General features: G+C 37.8%; 1 protein-coding gene across 4 annotated transcripts in view; it reads right to left on the bottom strand.

Moving 5' to 3' along the window:
- LOC135469592 (calcium-dependent secretion activator 1-like) overlaps positions 1-12,544 on the bottom strand; it is a 41,766-nt gene extending 29,222 nt beyond the window's left edge. For all 4 annotated transcript variants that reach the window (XM_064748080.1, XM_064748081.1, XM_064748082.1 and 1 more), the window contains exon 1: positions 11,641-12,544. In XM_064748080.1, coding sequence (XP_064604150.1) covers positions 11,641-12,426 — 786 coding nt within the window. In that variant the 5' untranslated portion in view covers positions 12,427-12,544. The remainder of the gene's footprint in view (positions 1-11,640) is intronic.
- Between the last annotated feature and the right edge of the window lie 36 nt (positions 12,545-12,580).

Here is a 12,580-nt window from a genome sequence, read left to right as displayed (position 1 = left end):
TGGCCAGGACGATCACCACAAGTGCTACACTCTTCTCTATGAATCTGAAACAAACGTGCGGATACAGAAAAAAACAGAGACGTCCGTCAATCAGTTTGAGCATTTCATGTAGCATACTATTGTATTTGATCCTGTAAAAAGGGTATGCAGACAAAATACGTAACTTAATCTGTTCTTGCCAGTTAACATGTTGTTGTTGTTGCAACGAATGAACATGTGGTAGTGGGAGCTCCCGCGGACTGCTATCTTGCCCGCCGTCTTAGGGATTAATATCCTGTTGTGAGTGCATCAGCTGGTAGGTCAGTCTGTTACTGTATTCATGCGCAAAATGTTTCAGAATACATCATTTTTACTCATTTTTCCTTCACCTTTCTCACCAAGCTGTTTCAAATTAGCATTTAAATGATGGAAAAACGATTAGCGTAGATCTGATTCGTTTTTTGGGTTTATTTTTCATGAATGAACAGAATGGATATACATGTATGGGGACGCACCCTCAGAAGGCTTGAGAGTTCTGCATTTGGTTGAAATATGTTTTAGCCAGGTATTGTCTTCCTTTAGACTGTTTTATTTTCTCCTAGCACAATACCGTACAAATGTGACTGAGGTGGTGACTAAAAGTTAAGGCATTTATAGTGAATGTATCAGACACATAACTTGATTTTCAATGAAAGTTTCAGAACATAATTTCATTCACCAGCTGGACTGTACTTTCTTCCCAACCCAGTAAATTGTGTAACAGGCTTTCATTATACTCAATATCCACCCAGGCCAAATGACTAATTGGTTCATTTCCTTTGTCTGCAAACTCAGGAAATCCAGGGTAACTGCATGGGTATTGAATACCAAACAAAACCAATTGCTACAACTAATAGCTAAACACATTTAAACAAATTTAAGAGTGGTGTAAACAATACAATCCTTTTCCTTTATCATTGGATGTAGTACTAATGAACCTTTGCCTACACATGAGATACATGTACAGGCCAATTCATAAAAATTACATTTAAGCAGATGTTGATATTAATTCATGCTGTGTAAGCGTACATTATTTACTGATATACACTAATACATGTATACAATAACAAGTACTAACCAATGTTAAACTGCCCTTATCAGGTTAAGAATTACATGTATTTAACACATCTAGCAATTGCATATGTATTGAATGACTTAAGGAAGGTACAGTATGCAGTTGGCAGTAAGCCCACATTAGCTTCAGTGCTTATTGGCTCCGAGGCAGTTCAATACTGATCAATGCGGCCATAGTAACGGTCCTGCTGTGAGGTAGTAGCAGGGTCCCAGGGGGCCTGGACTGGTGCAAAGTGGATCTAGGACGAGATGCAGAAGCTCTGCATGTGAACCACAATGCATTTAACAGTCAGCCACTCTCACTGACCATGGCCACACATACATTTACACACACACACTGAGTAACTGAGCTAAAATGATCCATGGTCACAGGCCCGAATGAAGCCAATGGGATGGTTCAATGAGAAGAGAACAGAGAGTGTGACTGCCCCGTGAGCCTCCCTGTCTGATAAACTTTCTTTTAGTGAGTAAATGAATGAATGAATGAAACCTTTACTTAAAGAAAGTAGCTCTGTTAAAATGAATCATTTGCTCTTCCCAGAGGCCCTCTATAGCAATACATGAACATTACACAATGTACATTAAACAGTAAATACAATTCCAATTTTTTAAAACATGAAAACAGCTGCAGTTTGTAGTTGAAAGTATGTAGTTTACAGTGTAAAATAATTTTAGCTGCTCTCTTTTGAAGCTTAAATAGTGTGTCAATATTTATTTATTTATCTGATTGGTGTTTTACACTGTACTCAAGAATATTTCACTTATACGACGGCAACCAGCATTATGGGGTGAGGAAACCTGTCAAAGCCCAGTGAAAACCCATGACCATCCGCTTATTACTGCCAGACCTTCCCATGTATGGCCGGAGAGAAAGCCAGCCTGAGCTGAACTTGAACTGGCTGGTGAGAGGCTCCTGGGTCATTATGCTGCACTAGCATGCTGACCAACTTAGCCACAGAGGCCCCTAATCTGTCAATAAGTAACTGTGTACAAGTTCTCCATACTGAACTACAGTAATCAAAAATGTGGCAAAATATACCTATGAAAAAAAGTTTTTCTGTCTTCAAATCCAAATAAACCTTCTTCTGCCTCAAATTTCCAAGAAGTTGATTTTTTCGGCATATGAAATGAAATGTAAGAGTTTATGAAAATGCCAAGCAATTTTGTTAATGAACAATCTTGAACTTTTATGCTTAAGGCATTGTTTTTACAGCATCTCAAGTCATCTCAAGTGACAGATACATGTACATGCAAGAATGCTTCACTATCACTACAATAATGAACATAGGTACATGTACTTATTATTTCAATATATGCCCTTTACAATAAAGCTTACATGTACATGCATGATTTTGTAACACCATATACTAGTATTACATTGCCAACTGGTACTTCTAATGTCAAGTACTATGAGGGCAATTCTGGTCTTTAATTAATTCATAATTTATTTCACAAATGTTATAAGATTTCAGTGGTTTACATTGACACTCCATGTGACAGTCAACAGAATGATACTGAAAAGATCTATCAATTATGTATATACTATGGATGTGTAAATTTCAACCCTTGAATCTGGTACAGGTTAATGTATCAGCATGATCAAAAAGCATATATTAACTTTGATTATGCTCAAATTACAGGAATGGAGGAGATATGGCCCACTGGCAACAGAGTAGTATTGCTAAACTACATCATGCGCAGAGATCTATGACATTGGCTGACAGACACCTTAAAATACAGGGTGTTGTAGACAGCTTTCATCCTGGTAATTTGGGTGACTGCCAATTCTATTTGCATCAGTGATACTGTGCATGCATACATTTAGGGAAGCATATGAACATGTACATGTATGAGTACAATAAAGGAAATAAAATAAGTGTAGGCATGATGTAACTGTCTTACATTACTTCAGATAATCAACACGGTTTTCATTCCACAAATGCTCTCCCTGCCATAAGAGAACAGCACACATGCAGAACATGTACATGTAGTCCTATAACAAAGAGATACATGTACATGGATAATGTACACATAGTAACTTCAAAATGGATAAGGTATGGCATTTCAAAATATGTCTTCTGGTCCACCCAACTAAATAGGGATTTTTTTAAAGCTGGCTCAATCAAAACTATACACCAGTCTTGCTGATAAGCCAAATTACATGTAGTGTTCTCATAAGGTTAAATGTGATAACCCTTCAAAAAGTAGTGAGCTTTTTTACATAATATTGTTAAACATTTAACTTCACAGTAATTAACACACATGTACATGTGTACGTAATTACTCTGGTTCTCTTCCAACCTACACATTCTTCACTAAAGCCTAATATTTGAGGCTTGAGGCCACTTTATGAATAAGCCATGCAGTTGAACTGTATTTAATGTACAGCCATTTCTTTCAATAGAGGTTATTCTATTTATAAATACATTTACTTGCATGAAATGTTTTACTTAGACCACTCCTATCGTCCAAGTTGTGGCTTACAATTCTAAATAGCATAGCACTTGCAAATATATTTTTAACTATAAGTACTACCTTGCATGCAACTAGGCATCCAGTTGCAGCCCTCACCAAAAAATTTCTGTTTGTGTTGCAGACTTGTAGTGCTGATTGTGCTGTAATATTAGCCAAACTGCAAGAACTACATTGTACAAATCCATTTGGCTTTCCAATACCAAAATGTTCTACATAACAGACAAAACTCGATAACATAATAATAAGAGCACCTGCCTGGCAGCTGCTTTCTATGCCGATGCCAGACAGATAGTAATATGATGACTACATGTTCTTGAAGCATTTGTATGCATATATGGAGCTAATAAGTCTCACCATAATGGCATTCAGCTTGCTTGCATCTCTGGTTTTGGAAACACAATAGCACTGACACTCATGCCAAGCACCCACACATGTACATTGTACTTTACTTTTAAACTGAAGTTAATGTTAGCATTGTAAGCAAGAGTTCAGGTGAACACAACACATTTCCCAACATATGCATTTGTTTGAAATGTATGAAAGAATGCCAGCAGCACTGTGGTGAGTATAACCCCTGAGCGGAATCTTCATCGTGGAAAACAGTTGAAGTTGTAGCCTGAACACAAAATCATTTCTATTTATGTAGTTCATATGAGGAAAATGGCTATCTGGTTTTCATGACAACCCCGAAAATGGACAAATGTGAGTAGTGACACATCGTCATCTGCGTATATCAGACATGATTGTGGTGAATCAAGAAAATAGCTGAAATTTACTATCATAGCCCAAAAAGGCCGGGGTCCAGGGGCCGCCTAGGCCGCGGAAGGTAGAAAAATCTGCGTGGCTGAAAATGGATTCTGGGACGTTTTTGGCTATTAAAATCAAACTAGAATCCTGTAAAATATGAAGAAAACCAACATTGTTTTCTGATTTACAGATTTTCCCATCTGCTTTGTCCCCACAGAACTCTAATCTTCTGGACAGAGAGAATAATGCATTTTTGTACCAAAGCCAAAATTTAATACATGTAACAGATTTTTTCTGGTTCAGACATTGTTAGCAGTGTACAGGTCATTTTCAGTCAAATGTTTAGATTGGCATGTTATGGCACAGAATACAACTGTGCTAGCGCCTTCCATCCGCAACCCCCATAATGCACATCTTTGTGGCACAACTCACAGAAAGCCAAACCGGCGGATGTTATCTTCCTCATGAATTTTCCCACGTATTCCCCTTCGACCTTCCGTTCAAGCCAATCCCACCTCCAGATGTTTTTCAACCCCTTGTCCACTGTACGCACATCAAAATCTTTATCTGATCGATCCACGATACTCCGAGACGTTGCCGCCATTTTTGACCGGGCTGGCTCTGCTTCTGCCTTCGAATAATGGTATCTTGTTCTCGATTGGTTGAAACAGTTCGGCTTAATGAAACACACGATCTGACTGGACAATAGACTCCATTCAGATAACATTATAACCTCCGGCAATGCCAGATTTCGGTAGCCATGCATCGGCAAATTGACAGAATCTTCGACTTTATTTTGAGGAAATAAATCGGAACTGTAGTAAAATGTTACTACACAGAAAAAAACGGAAAACAGGTAAATTAATCGAAATTGAACAAAGAAAAAGCGGAAAAAAATCATGTCTGGTATATTTGTATCCATCAAAAATTTAAATTCTACACTGGAAACAGTTAGAGTTATACCCCGGATATGAAATCGTATCTATTTACATAGTATACATATGGAAAAGGCTATCTGGTTACCATGTCAACCATGAAAATGGGCAAATGTGAGTCGCGGCACATCGTCATCTGTGTATATATATATCCACCAAAAATGAAAACTCTATGCAGAAAAGTGTTGGAATTATAACACGAATACGAACGGATGGACATATGAAGAAAATCGCTATAACATAATATGCTCCATCTAATGGCAGGAGTGTATAAAAAGTGGCTTTAACTTTAAATGTTAAGGATACTATATATAACTGCAACAAAGTCATTTTCCCCACACTGGTCAGAATGATCAATTCTACTGCTGTTCAGTAATTTTTAGTCATATTGATCAATATGCATATAGACAATGACTTATATATATAGAAAATGAACGATCTCTTAACATCGCAGCAACTCTTGACAATAATTCTACGGCTCTTGTACATTCTAGAACGACAATGCTAGTTGTGAAATAACCACCTATAGTCTGCCTGTTTCACAAGAAGCTGCCTGCCTCAGAAACCAATATGTCACAGCAAACGTTTGGTAAAAAGGGTACATCAAGAAATACATTCAGATCACTTGTTACATGTACATGCATGCTAGTGAACACATCATCATCATCATAAAGAAAAACAGATAAACTGATCTGTGTTAATATACCTGTTACAGCAGATACAGAACCACAACTGATGTATGTGTAAATGCAAGCATGAATACTAACTAAGCTGTTAAAACAGTCCCTTATCATTTAAGGTAGCTAGCAACAGTTTAAATCAAAAGCTTCAGCTCTGATATTCAAATATCTGTAACTTGAATGGTTATATCTATGATGCATGTGCTCTAGCTGCACACTGTGATGTCATACTACTGTTGGTGTTGTGTTCATTAGACAATATAGTATTTTGGTGATCACCATTTTTTATTCCACATTATTTGTTCTCATGATAAATGCTATCACTTCTTGAAATGACTGCCCCTTTGTTGAGGGGCTCTTGAGTCTTTATACAGCACAAATATGATAACCCCTTGACCATGAAGGCCCCTTTGTTCGCATTTGTTATAGAAAATTAAGAGTCAGTAGAAATATGTGACATTTGCATCAAACAGTTGTCCTCAAACAAAATTGTCTTAAATGTTTTGAAGATCACTTTAATATGGCTTCTGACATGGTAAGTAGATGACAGGCATTAACTACCAGTGTAAGCAATGTAAGTAATTTGACCAAAACAGGGAAATAATCTTCTTGGTGGAGGCAGCCCCATGTCAGGGGTAGAATGGCCTCACACCAAGCTGCACAGTACTTCAAGCAAATAATAGTATTTGTAAGTCTTCATCACGTTACAACTCTTCTTGCTGTCCATTTTACTTCAGACTGGACATATATCACCGTTCTGATTATTAAACATGAATGTGTCAACAAATTACTTTTGGGTGCTGTAACAATAAACATGCAACCTTCAATGTTCAAGCCTTTACTCAGAGTTATATCCAGGATTTTAAAGTTGTATCCTTATTTGACTTGTGCACAGAGAAATGAATCACAGAAGACCAGGCTCCAGAATCTGCCCAGGCCCTGGAAACTAGCACCTCTAATAGGATAAGATACAGTGTTTGTATAGACTACCATCTTTTGAACAGGTCATTAACATTGTGTAATATGTTGGGTAAGCAAAAAATGTTCACTTTTTAGGCTGTATTTTTGGACGAATTTAAGTGTTTTTGGGTCATGTCCCCAAAACTAGGACAAAGACAGGAACAAAAACACAATGTATCATAACTACCTGTGATAAGAATTAGAACAGCGTTCACAGATACATATTGGGGCAGCTCTGTATTAAGTCATCAGCTATGCAGCTGATGTCCTCTTTTGTCTGCTGTTTTCCTTCGGAAGATATTCGAAGTAGGTGGGCTGTAGAACATTCTGATAACTTGTCTGATTCTTGCCTTCTATCAGCTTTTTTACATATCTGCAGTTGGAACCCTTGCCACGTTTTCGGCCACTACTCCAGCCCCACCTTTCTGTTCCACCATTATTGCCTTGTTCGTTCGAAGCAGCAAACTCTCCTCATAAGTACTCTTCCCCAACTTCTACACACTACCTCTAAGGTTAACCTCTGCATGGAGACTTTAGCAACTACACTAAGCGCACTAACCCTCTTGTTATTATGAAGTTACCTCCCTTACGTTTATGTGAAATACCAAACTCGTTGATAGTTAAGTATGAAAGACAAACTCCAAATTTGAGTTTTAATAACTTTTTTTGAAAAAAGGTGATTTTTAAAAAAAAAAGCCTTTGTTTGATTTTTTTAAAGAGTCCGTTTTCAGGACACAGACAAACACTTGAATTCAAATGCAAGGAGCGCCTGGCATGTACTTGTAAAATATTTCCAAAGTTACCCCCCCTTGATGTTTGTGTTGACAGCGTTTGACTTCGCTAAAGAAAAGAAGATGCATGTACTATAATTTAAAAAAAAAAAAAAACATATTTTATGATCAGGATGCATGTATCCTGAAATTATCTAAAACATGTAAGGTACAAGGTACTTCATCTGGTCATCAAGAAAACCATTCACAGTAGAAAAATGCACTGACACAGGGAGGCCCTCCAGACAAGATGAAATTTCACCAGCACCTGAAAAAATTAGTCTACTGTCTACAAAAGTACTGAATTGCATTTTATGAAACTTTTCCTGTTAGGGCCTTTAGTCATGAAATATTCACCCTAATAACATGCATCACTTTGACCTGACAGGCTTAGGGCTCAAGTTGAAAACCCTTGCCCAGAAACTTTTGGTCATACATGTACCTGTGATCTCAAAAGCAGTCAAAATTTACACACTCAATTTCTCCAAAATCAGTAAGTTTTGTACATTATTTTTTCTAGCAAAGTGTTAAACCACACAAAATTTTCACACAACAGAGGGACAAAACACAAAAACAATCTGCCTCTTGAAGAATGCTACTTGAAATATACTATAGATAATTCATTTCATTTTTACAAGCCAAATAATGAAAACAAACAATTTCTTACATTGACATGTTGCTGTATATATATATATATTAACAGTTGACTGGAGGTGTCCATTATTTGAGCACAAGGCTGCAGGCAGAGTTTTCCAAATGCAAATGTTCATGGTGTTGAAACAAGTAAAATGGATAGGCAAAGAAACGGTTTCCATACATAGCATTCTTGACAGCAATATAACATAATATATTTTAATACATGATATATAATACACAACATAACAGCTATTTCCAATCTTTTATAAATGCAATTTGGATTATGCCCATTCATATATCATATGGTCATTCTCCAGCTGCATCAAGCACTTATTGTCATAATTGCCCACTCAACACAGACTTCCACACCAATCAATACTTTTCAGGGCTTTACTTTCGACGGGAATCTGTCGAATCATGACTCCCCTGAACCAAGAAAGTCACAAAAATAATTTTCGAAATGACCAAGTGTTCCGAAATTTCCAATTCATAACTATGTCTCCACTTAATCAGTAAGTGGACGTACAACCATAAACATCGCCATCATGTGCGTTTGATTCGGCTTTTTACACATTATTTTGATTGGGCATTATTGTTGTTCGCCATGATAACTTTCAGAACATTCAAACACTAGACCTCTACACTGACAAACAGAGATCACAATAAAACTAGGCCTCGAATTTAATGGCGGCCTCGAGAGCCATTGCTGAACCATTGCGGAAAATGGTGCCTATCCCACGACCACTGTATGGCCGCCGTAAAACAGTTTTGTTCTCGCACCATTTTCCTCTTACAGTAAGCTGATCTTTCCAATAATTTACGACAATGCCATACCAGCCTAGATTTGGAAACCGTGACTTCTTAAGTTAAACTGTGAGTGCGTATACATGAAGGTTTCAGATACTACCTTCCTTTTGCGGGAATAATGTATGAATCCCGGCATGGCTGCAAGACGAAGTGTAGAGCTCTGTGAAACTGCTCGTCTGTGAAAATGCCATCACACGAGAGACTAAAGCAAATTAAATCTAAACTGTTGATAAAAGGAGCACAATAGGACACAAAACTGGATGTTTTTTTTTTTTGTATAACCAGGTAAATTATTTCCTTTTTAAAATGTATACACGTTCATTTCATTTCAACAACAACATGGTTATTGGCTTTAATTTGGCGACCTTGGAAATGACCAGTACTGTATTGTCATTAAACACCATCATCACGTCAGAGCAATGTGGTTTTGTGTGAAATGAAGATAAAATGGTTTTCTTAATTTTCCACAACAAGTAAATAACAAGGCACTGCACTGCCTCCTCCCCCCCTCCCCCCATTTTGTGACTGCATGTATATGTACCCTATATGGTAACTTTAGGCCACTGCAGGACTCACACGAGCGAAAAGTGTTTTCCAATTCAAACTGATCATTTGGATTTTGCTGAATTTAAAAATCCACCCTTCATCATATGATAACTAGTTACAGGGAAATAAAGATATAGATTATAGACTATCTTGTCTGAAAGCAGAGCACTTTCTTCATTTGACCATTTGTTTTAGTGAAATGCCGCCAATGAGAAACTTTATGTTTTGTCAACCATAATGTCACATGGGAATCAATCATAATGGAGATGTTCTGCCATGAGATTACAAGGCAATGGCCATTTCCCAGTTACAGCAGAGGTAGCGGTTCTAACGATCAAAACCCAAACATATCCAAAACTAATGGAAAAATTGCAATGAGATGAAATTGGAGCTATAAAAAGATGTGCATAAATGCAGTTCTGTAACAATATTTTGTGGACTATTAAGGAGAGATGAAACATGGGAAACAGCGGGCATCAAAACAATTTTAAACAGTTTGCTTGTAAATTTGATCTCATCTACATTGGAGTTTTGGAACCAAAGGAAGATTTTAATGTGGCATGCTACTGTCAAATGTCACAGCAATGTAGCGAATCCATTGCAAATGTCAGGAACTTGTTCAGCTACAGCTGACTTCTGTAGCTAAAAACTTGGGTCTAAGGATGGTTTAGGGCCTATGCGAGGATCACTGGCCCTCCCAACATCTTACACAATGTTAATAATTCACAGCTGATTTCTTGGTTACAAATCTCTAGTACCAGAACTTTTGAACTTAAAATTTTCATGTAATCAGTAATCATGTAATTCTTTGAACAAAGATAATAATACACTATATACATGTACATCAGATCAACCTACAATGTTAAAACTTTTGTGCTGTGATGCTTTTTTGTACCATGAAGCCCAGGCCTCAAAAAATTGGGGAAGGGCCTATTGATTTCCCAGTCAACAGACCCTGCTGGCCTTTTGATTTGTGGAGCTTATTTCTACCCCTGTATAGTGATATTTATGTCACCCGGAATCCCAAGAACTGTTTGGCCTTATATACCACGAAATAAAAATTGGAGTAACTGCATACTTTGTGGTACTAGATTTTGACCTAGGTTCTGGCGGATTCCCGCAAAACAAACCTACGGGAAGCCATTTAGATTCTGGTAATCTAATCACATGGCTCCCTTCATAGTCTCCTGTAACTTCTTCCACTCTATCTGTGTGAATGTCTGGACTGCCAACTAGGCATTTATGCAGACAGTGCTACATGCCTCAACTAAAATTCAAGATCTCTTGTCTGTCCACTACCTTAGTGCCCTCTTATATTCACCTTTGATAGATTGGTCTTTCAGAATAATCTTTGATTGTATGTATGTATGCTTCAGGTTTTACGTCGTCATTAATCTCTGAGGTATTTTACATCGTAGCACGCTGAAATGAAAATAGGATTTGGTTGGTGCACAAGGAGTTATATGATTTGAAGAAAATCAAACTCCTTCAAGGAAAAATTTATGAGGTAAACGTTACAAATAATGGTAACAGTAATGGCTGTGAGGTTTGCTGATAGAGAGTGAGACGTTATAGTTTACTTCAGGCCTGTAGCACTTTCAGCAATGATGCTCTATACTGTTCGCAGTGCAGACTTTTTGGGGTGGAAGAAATCATAGTAGACTGTAAGAAAGCTATGCGACAGTAAGTAATGCTTGGCACAAAGGTAACGATTGAAACATCATGGCATATGAGTGATAATGTCACTTTTGAGCTTGTCGTCACTGATTTCAGCCCTTTGAGTTACTATTTTGCCACTGCTAAAGAGAAAACCAAGGAAATTTACAAAATACAAGCCAGTACCAGCTGCCACTGTTGCTCTGAAAGAAGAATACATGTAGAACGAAGACAAAGCACTGACCATTCGCTCCATTGTAGGAGCTTGAACAAACTGAGAAACACCATCTCATGACAATAGTATAGTATAAATTCCATCACCTTTATAATACTCACCTGGCAGGCATTGTACAGGATCTGATGTTCATATTTTTTAACACCAAGAATGTTCTGAAACATTTCGTAAAGCTGTTCTTTGCTCAAGATTAGCTCTGATGGTGCAGTGCTAACCCTCTGAGGTTGCTTACGTGGGTCTTCTTCTCCACGGAATATAGCATCAAACTTCGTCATCCAAGAGCTAAGAACTGTTTCTTTACTTAGACCATCTATCTCTGGCAAGCTACGTACACGTTTTTCAATGTTATTTTTGAATACTTCTCTGAAGTCATTTGCTGAACAACCACCACTTCGCACAATGTTAGCTACTCTGTCACTCTTTAAAAACACCTCATAGTAACTCTGTACTGCATTTGTGAAAGCTTCATCCGCAACTATATTTGTTTCTCCATTGAGAAATGCATGGAATCTTTCCTTTATAGCCTGTAATTGTTGTTTAGTTACTTTGGTCTGTCGCCGGGCCATGTCAGTTGGTTGTTTGGCATTGAAAGGATATGCAATGCATCTCATAACAAATACATACAACTGTAGCCTCTTTTTTCTCTCCTCTTCTTCCTTTTCAATTTTATCAATATCATCAACTTTGTCCCTTTCACTTACGAGAGAAGGACTTGGACTAGAAGGTCGAATACTGTTTGATCTAGAGTGTCCACCGACGACACTCAAGTTATCCCCACTTGCTGACAAGCTACGCTGATCGGCGCTAGGCAAGCTGAGGACGTCGGAGTTTTCATCTTCAAGCGTTTCATTTTCAGACTCTTCTTCGCTAGACGATGGGTCCAACATATTGACAGATTATTAGCTGCTCGCAAAGTACTTGAATATACAGTTAGTGCCACAAACGAACACAAAATCTGAACACAACATCGGCACTCTCTTGACAGCTCTGACCGACATCCATCGCCTGAATGCTTCACGCATGCGGACTACGGGAGCAGAC

Source organism: Liolophura sinensis, chromosome 7 (assembly GCF_032854445.1).
Source record: "Liolophura sinensis isolate JHLJ2023 chromosome 7, CUHK_Ljap_v2, whole genome shotgun sequence".
NCBI classification, from domain to species: domain Eukaryota; kingdom Metazoa; phylum Mollusca; class Polyplacophora; order Chitonida; family Chitonidae; genus Liolophura; species Liolophura sinensis.
The sequence above is the reverse complement of the archived record's forward strand: the minus strand, read 5'-3'. Positions and strand labels throughout refer to the sequence as shown.